Consider the following 15,122-nt stretch of genomic DNA (forward strand, 5'->3'; position numbering starts at 1 on the left):
ATCAGTTCTTTCCTGGGAGCCAGGGCTGCTGGGGCATCCCCAGAGGGAGCAGAGGCAGGCAGGGGAGGTTCCCACTCCTGCCAGGCTGGTCCCAAAGGATCCCCTGAGCACCTGCTGGCCCCTGGGAAGTGAAATCCCTTCCTGGTCACACCTGGCAGACCTGAGGGGGTTTGGAGCTCTGAGAAAGCATCAGGTTCCCCCCAGTTCCTCTGCCTCTCCTCCCTCTGCCCTATTCAAATAATTAGTGCTGCTCTTCTCTGCACTTCACCTGAGTAAAATATACACCCGTGGCAGGAGTGAAAAATGTATTGCTAATTACACAATTATTTTATTATGTAGCACTAGTAAAAAATGTCTAGCAAAGAATTAATTCAGTTAAAATAATTTGAATCAAGCAATTATTTTCTTAACACTAGAATTAGCTGAAAGTGCTTCAAGTGGTTTATTACTAGCACTACATAATAAAATAATTGTATAATTAGTAATAAATTTGTCACCCCTTTTGAGTCTTTTTCTGTGCTCAGGACAAAGGGAAAGGTTGGAGTTTTGTTTGGTTCCCACTCCTCACTGTCTCTGCTGGGATTTATGTTTATTCCCAATTAGAGGGAATAAATTGTTCTTCCTTTTGTCAGCATTTGATACCTCTTAAATAACATGAAATTCCTTTTCTTGGGTGTTTGGGCAATGACCTTGGAAATGAAATGGAGAGATCCTGTCAGTGCCTGTGGAACTAATATGTATTTATATATATTTGTTTGTACATATATATATATATATATATATATAATATGAAAGAGTGCTTCCCAAAGAGTTAATTGCTTAATTATGTTCATGTTAATGCTTAACACTAAAATGAGGGTTAAATGACAAAGGCACCTTGGCTGGGGTCTCTCTCTTCCCCAGAAATGAGGCTTTTCTCGAGGGACAGAAGGATTGTAGATAAATAACAGTGTGTCAGTGTTCCCAGACTGTTCCTGTTGCAGCAGGTGTGAGGTACATAAATGCAGAACCTTAATTTTCTCTGCACTGGTATTTTAATGGCCAGGAAAAAATGAGGCAAACTGGGAGGGTCCAAGCAGAAAACCCAAATGATGGAGGGGGTTGGAAGAGGGAGGAGGGATGGATACCTGCAGCAGGACAAACCCCACTGAAAATCCTGCTGCTGTTTGTAGTGAGCCTGAAGGAGAGCAGACATTGGGTAGGGTGGTACAAGGGGTGATGACATGAGATTAATGGGGAGGGTGGGGAAGTTTGGCTGAGTTCTGAGGGAAATCTCATCTGTTTGGCTGTGGAAATGCCCCTAAAGAAGCAGAAATATTGTTTGGGGTTTCTAAATGGGAGCTTTCAAAAGCACTGTGGGAGAAACAGTCCTGTGTGAACAAAGAGGTGGGCTAGATGAGCCTAATAACTATTTTTCATTTCTTGTATTTTGATTTAATACTTGTAGATATAATTATATGTAACAAAATATATATATTCAAGAGTGCCCGTTTCCATTACAAACTGTATCCATTAGAAACTATATCATCTCATAGAAATTCTTCTGCCTTCCCTTTTTCTCTTTTATTTAAATCACCTTTGGGGCTGATATTTTCAATGTACTGTCTTTACACAGTGGAGTTGTTCTTATTAATTTTGAGCAAAATGCCTTAAACAAATTTTAATGGAGGAAGAGCGGAGTGCTGTTCCCCATCCCTCTCCACACACATTTTTATGAAGATCTGGAAAAGCTCTGCTGCCCTTAGGTGCATTTTATTCACATTACATGAGTTGTGGGAGAGGTCTGGGTAGTGAGTCTGAAATTGGGCAGTGCAGAGGTACCCAGGCTGATTCCCCAAACTGTGGGAATGTTTGTGGGCTGGGAAGGCAGGGATGGATCCATCCCCAGGGCACCTGGTGTGGAGCAGTGACTCCAGGCTGGTTGTGCTTGTCCCAGCCGTGTCTGACCATCTCTGTGTCCATCCCATCCATTCCTGACCGTCTCTTTGTCCACCCCAGCCATGTCTGACTGTCTGTGTGTCCCTCCCCAGACATGTATGACCAGGTGCTGAAGTTTGGAGCCTACATCGTGGATGGCCTGCGCGAGTACCGGCAGCCCGTGCTCATCTACATCCCGCCGCAGGGCGAGCTGCGCGGCGGCTCCTGGGTGGTCATCGACCCCACCATCAACCCCAGGCACATGGAGATGTATGCTGACAGGGACAGCAGGTACACAGCCTCTGCTGCAGCCACACCTGGGGCTGCCTGGGCTGCTCCCCATGGCCTGGGACAGCTGCTTTCTGTGGGGTTGGACATGTGGGACCTCCTCTGCGTTTTTGACTTGGAGAAACCGGAGCTAAAAATTCCTCCAGTCTCCCGGATGGAGGAAGGATTGAAAATCTGACTCCATGTTTTTAGAAGGCTAATTTATTATTTTATGGTATTATATTGTGTTAAAGAATGTTATACTAAACAATATAGATGTTACAGATATTTACAGAAGGCTTACCAAGATACTACTGAAAAACCTATGGCTCTCGCCAGAGTCCTGACGCAGCTGGACTGGGATTGGTCATTAAGTAAAAACAATTCACATGTTGGATGAACAATCTCTAAACTGCATTCCAAAGTAGCAAAACGCAGGAGAAGCAAATGAGATAATTATTGTTTTCATTTTTCTCTGAGGCTTCTCAGCTTCCCAGGAGAAGGAATCCTGGCGAAGGGATTTTTCAGAAAATATGACAGTAACAAAACATTCTCCCTTTGTTCTGTCTCCCTCCCCACGCTTCCCAGCAGGTGTTGAACCATTCAGTCTGTGTCTGATGACACAAGGTCGGGTGCAAGAAGTGCCTTTCTTTTTTCTCCTGCAGAGGAGGGATCCTGGAGCCCGAGGGCACGGTGGAGATCCGGTTCCGCAGGAAGGACCTGGTGAAGACCATGCGCAGGGTGGACCCCGTGTACATCCGCCTGGCCGAGCGCCTGGGTACGTGGCACAGCCCTGGGCACCAGCCCTTTCCATTTTGATTTACTGTTGTCTGACTTGGGCAGAAAACCAGGTGAGACCACGGCATGTGTGCACCTGGGAGGTGACGCTCGTGCATGCTCAGCATACCCAGGGTGTGGAATATTGTGGGGTTTTGAGCTGATTTCTCTTTTTTATTGCATTTTATTGGCTGGATCTCACAACAGACCCTCACTGCAGATACCTGGGCCTAATTTCCAGCTCAGCAACTGCTCAGCTCGCTAAAGGTTTGAGGGCCAAGCCTTCAGCAGGCGTCATTTCACGTAATGAGGGATTTGGTCAGAGACGTTTTGGGCTGGACTGTCACTGAGTGTCTGGGGCAGTTTGCAGTAATGACATCCGTGTGCTCTTCAGTTCCAAGGGAATGAGGAATGCTGTCCGTGTCTCTGTGAACAGGGGGCTGTGCAGAGCTCAGTGCTGGGTTGTGTTATTACCACTCCGAGTGATCCCAGTGCCTGCTGTACACTCAACATCCCAAAATACAGAGTGTTCAGCAAAATGCACTTAATATCAGATATGTTCTCTCTTGGGGGAATAGGCTTTTTAAATAGTCCTTTACTGGCTCTTACTATAAGAGTATAATCTTACAGAGCCTCCTTTTACCTCCAAAATTGACTACATTTCAGTGGAGGGAGAAGCGTGCCATGTGGGTATGGCTTGAATTTATAAAGCCTTTTGGGATCCTTCAGGAGGAAAAGTGTTCTGCAAATGACTGATAAATCCTGGCTATTGCTGCAGTTACATTTTATTATTTGGCTTTTTTTTTTTAATTTATGGCAGGGCAACAATTTATATACAAAACAACCCTCCTGATATGCCTCGGGAAGAGAATCATAACGGGTGAAGGGTGAAGGGTGCCCTGGGATGGTGGAAGGTGTCCCTGCCCGTGGCAGGGAGTGGAATGAATGATCTTTTAAGTCCTTTTCAACTCAAACCATTCTGTTATTCCATGACTTAAATCCCAGTTTAAAAGTCTGCAGCTGCAGCAAGGAGGTGATTTTCAGAAAACCCCACTTTTGGCCCCTGTCAGACTTGACAGTGTCCCTTTAGGAGCAAAAGGACAGTGCCCACCCCAAATCATGGGCACCCAGCTCAGAGCCTCAGAAAAGCCTCTCTGGAGGTTTCAGTGGAGTTCCTTGGGCAGGCAGGACCCTCATCCCCCCTCCCACAGCTGTGTGTCTGACAGGGAGAGCAGGAATCTCCAGGAAGGAGAAATCAAGGTGTGCCTGGGAAAGGGAGCGTGCTGAGCACTCAGCTGGGCCCTGCAGGTGAACAGCCCTGCAGGGCAGCCCTGCTGCTGCTGGCAGCGTTCACCTTCACCTGCCCACACCCCCCTGGCAGTGCCAGCAGCACAGCAAGCCCTGCTCCAGCAGAGCCCGTGGCTTGGGGATGGATCCAGCCCCTGGAGAATGCTGTGGACAAAGGCTGGAGTGTGGCAATCCTGCAGGGAGCAGGAGCAGAGCATCACCTTCACCCACCTCTGTGGCTGCAGGACACCTGAGTTCTGTGGGACACTGAAAAAACCCACAAGGGCAAAGATGGGGTAGAGTTTCTGCCAGCAGCCTCACAAACCCAGCTCCATGTGAGGAGCCAGGAGCCTGGTCGGGGTTTTTTCCCCCCTCTTCCTCTACAGGGTAATTACTCCCAGCAAACTCCATACACTTTAATTAAAATGACTGCAACACAAGAGCAAGTCACTTACAACTGTACATAGGGAGAGCTCTAAAAGCTTCAGTCACTGATAAGCATCTCCCTGAGATGGATCGTAATTGCTGCCAGCACCGGCTGATCATCGCTGCTGCTTTGCCACTAATTCCATCCCAGAGCAGGAAAGCCAGGATTGCAGGACACAGTGAATTGCATAATTTTTTTTCCCTTTTTTTTTTTTTTTTTCCTTTTTTATTTTATTTTTTTGCTGGTTTTCTTTCTGGCCAATTTAAAATTTGTCAAAGTCGGTCTTCTTCTGGATCACTGCCCTTTGATATTTCGCGCACTCCATTTGCCACAAACAAGCCGCAGGGCCGCAGTTCATGCTGACTCCAGCAGAAGCAGAGAAAGCTCCATTTATCTTACACTGCCTGCTGAATTCTTACTCATTAGCTGGGGGTTCACTGCCTCTCTTTAACCCCTGAGTGGCTGTCATCCCTCCCCGGAGCTCTGGGGAGCAGCACCAGGGAGCCGCTCTCCCACCGGCCCACGCCGGGGCTGGACGCGGCAGCCGGGGAGCGGGGGAGCAGGGGAGGCTGGCAGGTATTGAATCATTTGACATAAATCTGTTCATTATCAATTCTGCAGCGCCATTGCTGAAATGTTGATTAGCCCCGTGGTTTATTAACGTGTCACTCAGAGCTGGGCTGCTCCAGCAAGGGGCAGGGGGAGAGAGGGTGGCCCTTCCCCTGCCCCAGAGCACGGTCCCACGTGGGGAGGGACATTCCCACAGGTGTGCAGGGATCACCCAGGAATGTGGGAATGGGGCAGCCTGCAAGCCTTGGGCCACAGCTTAAAATGCAGAGGCTCAATTTTATTTATTTATTACAATTAGACTAAAACATGCATTGAAAATAGGCCTCATCGTCCAGATTCTGTGCCTGGTGTCAGAGGTGCAGGGAAATGAGTGGAATGTGGGTGAGAGGAGTGGCAGAAGGGCTCCAGTTACAGCAAGGTTGGCTATTGCATTTCCATGTTTCTTGTGGGAAAAAGGCAGCAGCCAGTCATCACCTGATGCGCGTTGTGATAGTGGGAATGTCCTCCTTGCTGGTCCTGTGAGGTGTTCCTGTGTGCTGAATGCACCTCTGCTTTCGTTTATTTCATTTATTTAATTTCCTAGGGCGGTCAGTCTGTGCTGCTGGGGCTTGGTTCACACCTTACGTGGTTAAAGAGCATCCAAAATTGCCTTTAAATTTCCAAATAACGAGTGAACACTCAAGTATTCACCACTCAGCTCCACTTCAGCACAGCAGTTCCTCTCTGGAAATAAACATTTTGGGATGCAGGATCAGAACTGACCTCCACTGCCAGTTTTTCAGGAAAACCTGGGAGGAGCACTGCTCCTCTGATTCCACCTCTCATGGGGTGTTGGATAAGCACAGGTTGTAGCTTTGTTTTGTGGGTGATGCTGGTTTCAGTGGCTGCATCCCTGTGCAGGTGCTGCTGCATTTAAATTGGTGCTAATTCACAATCACAGGGCTCCCAGAGCAAGTCCTGCTTGCTTTCTCTCAGCTCCTCTGTGGCTCTTGGCACTGGGATATCCTCCCAGAGGGGCTGGGGGTTGGAATTTTTTGGAATTATGTCCCTGCCACACTTCATCTGCTGGGAAATGAGACCTCAGGAGCAAAGAGAGGGAAGGGCCAGGGTGGGAATCACAGGGATTCTGTACAAGGATATTTGCAGCCTGTGCCACGAGCTGGTGTGACCTTCACTGGCTGTTCATGCTGCACCTTTCTGACATAAATCCTGCTGAATATTTAGTGAAGCAATTACAGCCTGTCTCATTTAAAGAAACAAGAGACAATCCAAAAATGCCTGTCTCTCCAGGGACGTGCATGGCTCCCTGTGACCTTCCCTCTCCCCTCTGGAGCAGCTCCCTCCAGCTGGCCTGGGGGAGTTGCCCGGGCAGCCCGGACACCTTTGGCATTTTTGCTGCCTTTGCTGAATTTCGTGGAATCCCAGGATGGCTGGGGTTAGAAGGAACCCTAAAGCCCATCAGGGACACCTTCCCCTGTCCCAGGTGCTCCCAGCCCTGTCCAGCCTGGTCTTGGGCACTGCCAGGGAGCCAGGGGCAGCCCCAGCTGCTCTGGGCACCTCTGCCAGGGCCTGCCCACCCTGCCAGGAGAGAATAAATTTATGTCTGGTGTCTGTTTTGCTCAAGGCAGAAGCAGAGGAGGTGAGGTTCAGGTGTGAGGCTGTTGTTGCAGGTGTGGAAGTGAGGTGAGACCCTGCTGCTTTCCCAGGGCACCTTTCCTTCTTGGCTAAGGCAGTTCTGGTGCTGATGAAAAAACAAGAGAGAGAAGCTTGTAGAAGCAGGAGGTGCTGGGGTGCTCCCTGCCATGGGGGGCTCTGGGGGTGCTGGGAGCAGAGCTGAGATGTTTCCCAGCCCCTTCCCATCCTGGCACTCTGCAGAGCCATGGTGGCAGGGGGGCTGCAGGGGAAGCTGCAGTCCAGGAGGAAGGTGACATTTCCTGGCACTGCAGGAGCCTGCCCTGTGCTCCCTGCCGGGGTGGGAAGGTCACTCCTGTTCCTGGTGCTGCCCCACCTGTGTGCCAGCTCTCTCCTCTTGGAATGGGGTGTCTGGGAGCACTGCTCCTTTTGTTTCCCTATTGATTAGCAGCCAATCCATACCTAGAGGTCTATAATGCTCCTATGATTTAAACTTTAACAGTTTCATTAACTGTCAAGTACCTCTAGAGCAAAGGAATCCCATATTTTAACTCCCCTCTCCTTGCCAGGATAAGATTTGTGGAAGGAGGCTTCTTTTTTTCCTTTTTTTTTTTTTTCCTTGAGAAATAAATAAATAAAGCCCAGCCTTTTCTGAAAAACCCTGAGGCCTCGAGATCTGACTAGGAAAGAAAGAAAACCATTCCAAGATATTTAATTGTACAGGGGGCTTACGGGATTGATCGAGAGCTTAGCTTTTTACAATGGTGCAGTGAATAAGAAATGCTCCTGACAAACGATCGATGATGGGATAATCACTCTTTATCCCCCCTCCTCATTGTTACCTTCTTTCTTCCAGGAGAACAGGGTTCAGAAGTCAAAAATCTTTATAGACGCTGCTTTTAAATTAAGCAGAAAATAGACATTGACATATTTGTTAATCTCACCTAAATCATTACTGGGCCTGCCTGGCTGGACTCGGTGGCAGGGGCTGGAATTCACCCTGGCTGCTCGTGCTGCCATTGGAACCAGGGAGCTGGGAGTCCAACCTGGAGAAATATCGATAATTTTTTATTCTGAAGCTTATAAGGGGAGCTTCTCTTAATTAAAACCTTCTTACTTGCATCTGAAGGGTTAGGTAACATTTATATTGGTAGGCATAGGAAAAACATTCCTTCCCTGGGAAAGATCTTTGTCTGGAGGGGCTGTGCCTTGAAAAAATGCATGCATGGGGTGTGTGGGCAGGCACTGGGGTGCTCAGGCCACTGGGGAGCTCCTCCCTTTGGACCAGCAGCCCTGGATTGTCGTGTCTGTGGGAATGAGGCGTGGAAGGAGCAGCAGCATCCTGGGATGGAGCCCCCAGGATGCTGTCTCAGCTCCCAGCTGTGGTTTAGAGGCTTCCTGAGCACAAGTTAATATCTGATCTTCATGCTCAGGAGCCTGTGCTGGAATCTCCTTGCATGGATTGGTCTGATCACCCTCTGTGAGCCTGTTTGGGCCCAGTGGCAGTGAATTCCAGCCTTGGATTCTGCACTGGGTGAAGTTGTTCCCTCCTGGGGTTGCTGTAAAGCTTCTGCCCAGTGGTTAAGGCTAGGTTTGTTGGCTTGGGGTTGCTTTGGCTTCCTGCTGTGATTGCAGAGCCCCTAGAGTTCTCCTAAAAGAGAACTTGCAGTGGTGAAGGTGGTGTGCCATGGTCTGTGTTTCCTGCTAAATGAACAGCAGTGTTGGGACATTATTCTCTTTTAGGAGTAAGTCCTGTAAATGTCACTTAATTGATGGCTTAGATCGTTGGCATTTAAATGGAGCAGAGTTTCCATGGTGAAAACACCCTCAGAGCCCTTGCCTGAGTCTCTGTGGCACAAAATCCGGGCTGGAGCAGAGATTTGCTGGGCACTGCTGGGACCTGGTGCTCTGGGGCTTGTCCTTTGGCTTTCCCAAGCTCTGGAGCTGCACCCTGAGTTTCCCCGGGGTGGTTTCAGGTACCCCAGGGTCTGAGCTCTCTGTGCTGTTGGGTACCCTGAGCTTCCCCAGGGTGGTTTCAGGTACCCCAGGGTCTGAGCTCTCTGTGCTGTTGGGTACCCTGAGTTTCCCCAGGCTTTGATCTGTGTGTGGTTGCAGGCACCCCCGAGCTGAGCCCGGCGGACAGGAAGGAGCTGGAGGCCAAGCTGAAGGAGAGGGAGGAGTTCCTGGCTCCCATGTACCAGCAGGTGGCCATGCAGTTCGCTGACCTGCACGACACCCCCGGCAGGATGCAGGAGAAAGGGGCCATAACCGTGAGTGTCCACAGCTGCCCTGGGCTGGGGCAGAGCCTCCCTCACCCTGTGCAGCTCCTGGTGGGCCAGGGTGGGATCCCGGGGGATCTCCCTCTCCTGCCAGGGGCCAGCAGGAGTTTCCTGTTGTCCAGCCTGGGTTTCCCTGTGGGAGTGAGGTGTGTCTGTCCCTGCTGTCCCTCACTGCTGTCCCTGTGCCTCGGGCAGGACATCCTGGACTGGAAAACCTCCAGGACCTTTTTCTACTGGCGGCTGCGGCGGCTGCTGCTGGAGGAGGCCGTGAAGAGCAAGATCCACGAGGCCAACCCCGAGCTGACCGACGGGCAGATCCAGGCCATGCTGCGCCGCTGGTTCGTCGAGGTGGAGGGCACGGTCAAGGTCAGTGCTGGCACCTTTATTATTTTATTTTATTTTATTTTATTTTTTATTCTATTCTATTCTATTTGATTCTATTCTATTCTATTCTGTTCTATTCTATTCTATTTTTTTCTATATTATTCTATTTTATTTTATTCTATTTTTTCTATACTATTCTATTTTATATTTCTATTTTTCTATCTTATTCTATTATTTTATTTAATCTAATTTTATTTATATTGTTTAATTTTATGTATTTATTTAATTCTCCTTTGTTACTATATTACTTTATTTAATTTTATTTATTTGTTTAATTTTATTTTACTTTGTGTTGCTTTATTTTACTTTGTTACTTCATTTATTTATTTTATTTTGCTTTATTTTTTTTACTTTCTTTTTAAAAATTCTATTTTATTTCAGTGTTTTATTTTTTAATTCTATTTTTTTCATTCTGTTTTTGAAGTCCCCAACACCGAGGGGTTCCAGGGAAGGGGGGAATGTTCTCTGGAGGGCAGCAGCCTTTCCAAGGTAGAGCCTGAGCTCTCCAAAAGCAGGCAGCTCGTTAGCTAATACATTACACCAATCAAGGAGAGTTATCTTAAGCCACAATTAATCTGCTCCCTGGCATATGTTGATAGGGAAGCATCATGCTGTTTCTTAATTAAAAGCAAACGGATTAAAAATGATTAATAAGAGTATTAAATATTCTCCTAAACGAAAAGCTTTGGGATTCTTGGGTAAATGGAGCTTTGCACAGGTCTGGGGCTGTGCTGCAGCTCCTGGGCTGGGCTTTCCCCCCTTCCCTGAACCTGCCTTTGTATGCAGGGGATGTTTGCTGCCTGGCAGGGGCACAGGCAGGGAGCAAAACTCAGAGTTTCAAGTCATAAAAAGGAGAAAAACAATGAAATAAGCAAAATCTTGAAGTGACATCACCGGGCTGAGACAATCAGAGACATCGTGTGAAAGGCAATAAAATAATCCTGGGGTTTCTGACGTGTGGCAGGAGCTGGCATGGGCTCTGCAACCAAAATTCCTCCCTGGCAAGGTGGGGAGGCCCTGGCAGAGGATCCCAGGGGCAGCCACAGCTCCTGGAGCTCCCTGGGAGTGCCCAAGGCCAGGCTGGACAGGGCTGGGAGCACCTGGGACAGTGGCAGGTGTCCCCTCTGCACAGCTCCTGCCAGGAGGGGACAGCCAGGGAACAGGGACAGCAGGAACAGCCTCAGGCTGGCCAGGGGAGATCCAGGCTGGCTATTGGGAAAACTCCTCCTTGGGAAAGAAATTCCTTCTTGGGAAGGGAAATTCCTCCTTGGGAAGGGAAATTCCTCCTTGGGAAGGAAACTCCTCCTTGGGAAGGGAAATTCCTCCTTGGGAAGGAAATTCCTCCATGGAAAAAGAAATTCCTCCATGGAAAAGGAAATTCCTCCTTGGGAAGGGCTGCCCAGGGCAGTGCTGAGTCCCCAGCCCTGGAGGGATTTGGAAGCTGTGTGATGTGGCACTTGGGGACATGGTCAGTGGTGGCCTGGGCACTGTGGGGAATGGTTGGACTCGGTGACCTCAGAGGCTTTTCCAGCCCCAGTGACTCTGTGACTCCCTGGCTCTGTGTCCCAGAGGTCTGGCTCAGGAGGTGCCACCACGGTGTCACCACCCCCAGCTCATTGTCATTCTGCCTTTGACTTGGTTAGTGATAACAGAGAAGGATAGTGCACCTTTAAATGAGGAGCTTTGTGTTTAATTACCCAAATAAAATGACATAAATATGAATGAGTGCTAATGGCAGTACTTGGCTTTTCCGGAAACCATTAACAAAACGATTCTTAAATGATTTGTAAAGAAAATGAGAGGAGAGGAGAGAAGGCTGTTAGGGGCTCACACTCTCCTGAGTTATTACACAGCCAACTATCTAGCAAATATCAGGTGAAATGATCTTGTGAAAGGCAAAAAGGAGGTTGTGGCTGAGGGTCCAGACACTCCAACCTGCTCTGCCAGGCTGGGTCAGGGTCCCAGCAGGGTTGGGGCCACCAGCATGGGCAGGCTGGAGGTGATGGGGACTCACAGCTCCCCTGAAGATTTAGCACTGGGACAATCCCTGGAGCAGCTGCACCTCAGGTCAGCCATGTTCCACCAGAATTTGGGGAGCTGATAACCAGGGAGACTGGGATTTATCTGGGACAGCTGCAGCTCATTCCCTGCAGCACTGACCAAGCATCTTCTTAGTCCCCTTCCATCCCCATCCCCTTCCGTTTATGGCAGGATGCTAAAGAAATGGATAATCTTTGACCTTGTGCTGATTGCTCGGTGTGTTTGTGGGGGTGCCCAGCCAGATGTGTCACCCACAGCTGCCAGGGCAGAGCTGTGGGGTGAGTCTGGGGAGCGGGCAGGGCTGGGTCCAGGCTGAGCTGTGGCATTTTGGCAGGCCTACCTGTGGGACAGCAACAAGGACCTGGTGGAGTGGCTGGAGAAGCAGCTGACGGAGGAGGAGGGCGTTCGCTCGGTGGTGGAGGAGAACATCAAATACATCTCCAGGGATTATGTGCTCAAGCAGATCAGGAGGTGAGCGGGGAGGGGACCTGGCTGGCATCAGGGCTGGCTCCAGAGCTCCTGCCCTTGCTGTGGGGCACACACTCAGGATTCCTCAGCCCAGCAGTGTCCTGAGGAAGCTCTCAGCTGCTCCCAGCCCACCCGGGGCCGTGCCCGCTCACAGCCCCACCTTCCAGCCCCCTGGAATCCCTGCTGGGAGCTCCGGAGCTGCCTCACTCTCTCACTCTCTCCCCTCTGTGCTCTTCGCAGCCTGGTCCAGGCCAATCCCGAGGTTGCCATGGATTCCATCGTGCACATGACCCAGCACATCTCCCCCACGCAGCGAGCCGAGGTGGTGCGGATCCTCTCCACAATGGACTCTCCCTCTTCCACGTAAGAGCCTCGACTGCTCCTGGCCCCTGCCCGGAGCGGGAACTGCCCTTTGTCTGCTCGGCCCCGCCCGGGGGGGCTCCGGCAGCGCTGCTGCAGGGACAGTTTCATTGTTTCAAATCAGGCTGGCCAGAGGAAGCGTGTCCTTTGGCCAGGGACACCGGGAAAACCTAGAAACACGAGCGCCTGCGGAACGGAGTCCCCGCGTCCTCCTGTACCTTATTTATTGAACAGAGCGGGGCTGGGCGCTCCCAACCGCGAGGCCTTGGCGTGGCAGGGCCTGCAGGGACACCCCTGTCCCTCCAGGGACACCCCTGTCCCTCCAGGGACCCCCTGGCCCTGCAGGGACCCCCTGCCCTCCCTCCCCTCCTCCCCGTGCCCGGCAGCGGCAGCTCCGTGCTGACAAGTGCCAATGTCCCCCGTCCCCTCCCCGCAGCCCCTGGCTCTGTCACTGGTGATTTGTCTGTCACCCTCTGTCAGTGGTGATTTGATTTGTGTGTCCCATGTCTGTCTTGTCTCCTAGGTAGAGGAAAACCAGCCTTTAGCTGCTGTGGCCAGGGCTGTCCCCAGGCCCCCAGAAGGCTCCCGGGCTCCCCAGGGCTGGGAAGGTTTTTGGGGGGCAGGATTTTGGGGGCTGAACCCCCGTGGCTTTGCCTTTGTGCCCAATTCCTTTAGAGCAGGCTGTGAATTTTGTGAAAGGCCCTTCTGGGAGGAGGCACAAGAGACCAAAGTGCAGCTGCTCAGCATTTCTGCTCTCCCTTCCCTGATGTTTTCAGGGCTGACGGGTGGGGAGTGCTCATCCCTTCCCTGTGGGCAGCAGGAGGCAGGTCCAGGCAGCTGAGGTGAGCAGGAGAAAGGACAGAGCCAAATCCCCCAGTGGGGCTGGAACTGCAGAAGGAAATCTCAGTCTGAGGATCTGAGGAGAGCTTTTCTCCATCTTCCTGCTCTGCCCAGAGCTGCCTGGGCGTGGCTGGGGAGGGGCCACTCTTACCTGGGAAGGTGAACAAATGTTGGGTTTGGTATCTCATGGCAATGGTCAGGAAGAATTGGGTGGCAGGTGAGTGCAGGAAGGGGTGGCAGCTGCCCAGGTCCCCCCAGGCTAGCCCAGATCCCCAACTTCTTTCTACATGTTTTTTATGTAACAAAAGCTCAGAGAAGCTGCAGGGCTGGAAGGAAGCACAGCCCACCCCTCACACACAGCTCCTGTACGGGGCTGGGGCTGGGCTCTCCCGGGCTCACCAGTGATGGTCCTGGAAGAATTTCAGATTTTACAGCCCCTCCTTTAGTCCAGCAGGAAGGGCTGTAGGTCAGAAGAATGGTACATCAGAAGGGCTGTTTGATGAGAGAATTAATCAATGATGCTGCCAGTGCCTCTCACCTCTCCCTGTTTCCTCCTGAAGTGCAATGCAGCCCTTCTGCCTGTGCTGCCAGTGACTGGAGGTGCCAGCCCGGGGTCGCTGCTCCCCTGCCCGTGGCCAGCAGAGCTCGGCCACCTGCAGGACTTGCTTTTTCTTAATAGTTAAGAACCCTAATTTGATTTAAGAGATTTTTTTTCCACTAGAGCCCCCTGAACAAGCCCCAAAGATGCTTTTGCTTATGCCAGGGTGGGCTGCAGCAGGACACACAGACAGAGAATGTGTCAGCCAGGCAGGACCGGGACTTGTGGGGCTCCTCCCCTGTCACCAGGATTCCCCCGTGGTGGTGTCACCAGAGTCCCTCTTCCAGGACATCTGCAGGTGCAGTGGGAGGCGTCCCTGTGCCCACCCTGCCACAGCCTCGTGCAGAGCAGCCCCCATTTCAGTGTCACAGCACCGGCTCGGGCCTCGCTCCATCTGGGGGTAAAGCAGCTCCAGGAAAATCTGTTGGGTGACATCGGGGTGTGGCAGTGGCCCTGGGGGCTCTGGGCCTGCTGGGGCCCTGTGGCAGCAGCACCTGTGATGTCCCCAGGTGTGGGGGGGGCACCGGGTGGGGGAAGCCCCTGGGCACGAACGGTTCTCGCTGGTGCTGAGTATTTCACTTACCTCAATTTCTTTTAATAAAAAGAATGAATTACAGCTCTGCTGCTGCGAGTGCAATCTGTCACCCCTGGCCTGGGGGAGCTGAGCTTTGCTCGAGGCCAGGACAGAGGGTTCTGTGGCACCCTCCAGGTCAGCTGTGCCCTGCCCCGAGGTCCCAGCTCATCCCAGCTCTGCCCCCAGCTGTCCCCAAGCCTGATGGTGGCCACTCCCCATTCCCATCCTCCATTGTCATCTTCAACATCACAGTCAATGGGACAAGCAGGGAAAAAACCCCAAACCCCAGTGACTGCTGCTGAGGTGGGAGAACTTTGGGACCCTCTTCCAGGGCTGGTTTGTGAGCAGGGATGGCTGGACTGGATGATCTTGGAGACCTTTTCCAGCCTCACTCTGTGCCCTGCTCAGTAGGAAAGGCCCAGCAGGACTCTGGCTAAAGGATGTCCCTGGGAGCTGATCCACAAACGCCCTTTGGAGGTGTCCCCGTGAAAGGTGAGATTTAAATGTGCCCACATGAGCCACCACAACTTCAGCAGTTGATTTTTTGCATTTCTCAAACCAGAATCATGATAGTTAAAATTTGGGGGATGGTGAGGGGACAGACCCTACTGAACTCCAGCATCACGTTTAAAACTCTTTAGCCTAAAATATCTCCATATTAAAATGCCAAGAAAAGACATACCAAAGCTGTAAGCTCTCCAA

General features: G+C 51.1%; 1 protein-coding gene across 4 annotated transcripts in view; it reads left to right on the forward strand.

Annotated features, from left to right (window-relative positions):
- The window catches only part of ACACA (acetyl-CoA carboxylase alpha), a 98,000-nt gene extending 83,544 nt beyond the window's left edge, over positions 1 to 14,456 (forward strand). For all 4 annotated transcript variants that reach the window (XM_084219352.1, XM_084219353.1, XM_084219354.1 and 1 more), the window contains 6 exons: positions 2,031 to 2,208; positions 2,850 to 2,962; positions 8,993 to 9,147; positions 9,352 to 9,522; positions 11,915 to 12,051; positions 12,289 to 14,456. In XM_084219352.1, coding sequence (XP_084075478.1) covers positions 2,031 to 2,208; positions 2,850 to 2,962; positions 8,993 to 9,147; positions 9,352 to 9,522; positions 11,915 to 12,051; positions 12,289 to 12,415 — 881 coding nt within the window. In that variant the 3' untranslated portion in view covers positions 12,416 to 14,456. The remainder of the gene's footprint in view (positions 1 to 2,030; positions 2,209 to 2,849; positions 2,963 to 8,992; positions 9,148 to 9,351; positions 9,523 to 11,914; positions 12,052 to 12,288) is intronic.
- The last annotated feature ends 666 nt before the right edge of the window (positions 14,457 to 15,122 follow it).

The sequence above is a fragment of the Fringilla coelebs genome, assembly GCF_963513975.1.
Source record: "Fringilla coelebs genome assembly, chromosome: 20".
NCBI lineage: Eukaryota > Metazoa > Chordata > Aves > Passeriformes > Fringillidae > Fringilla > Fringilla coelebs.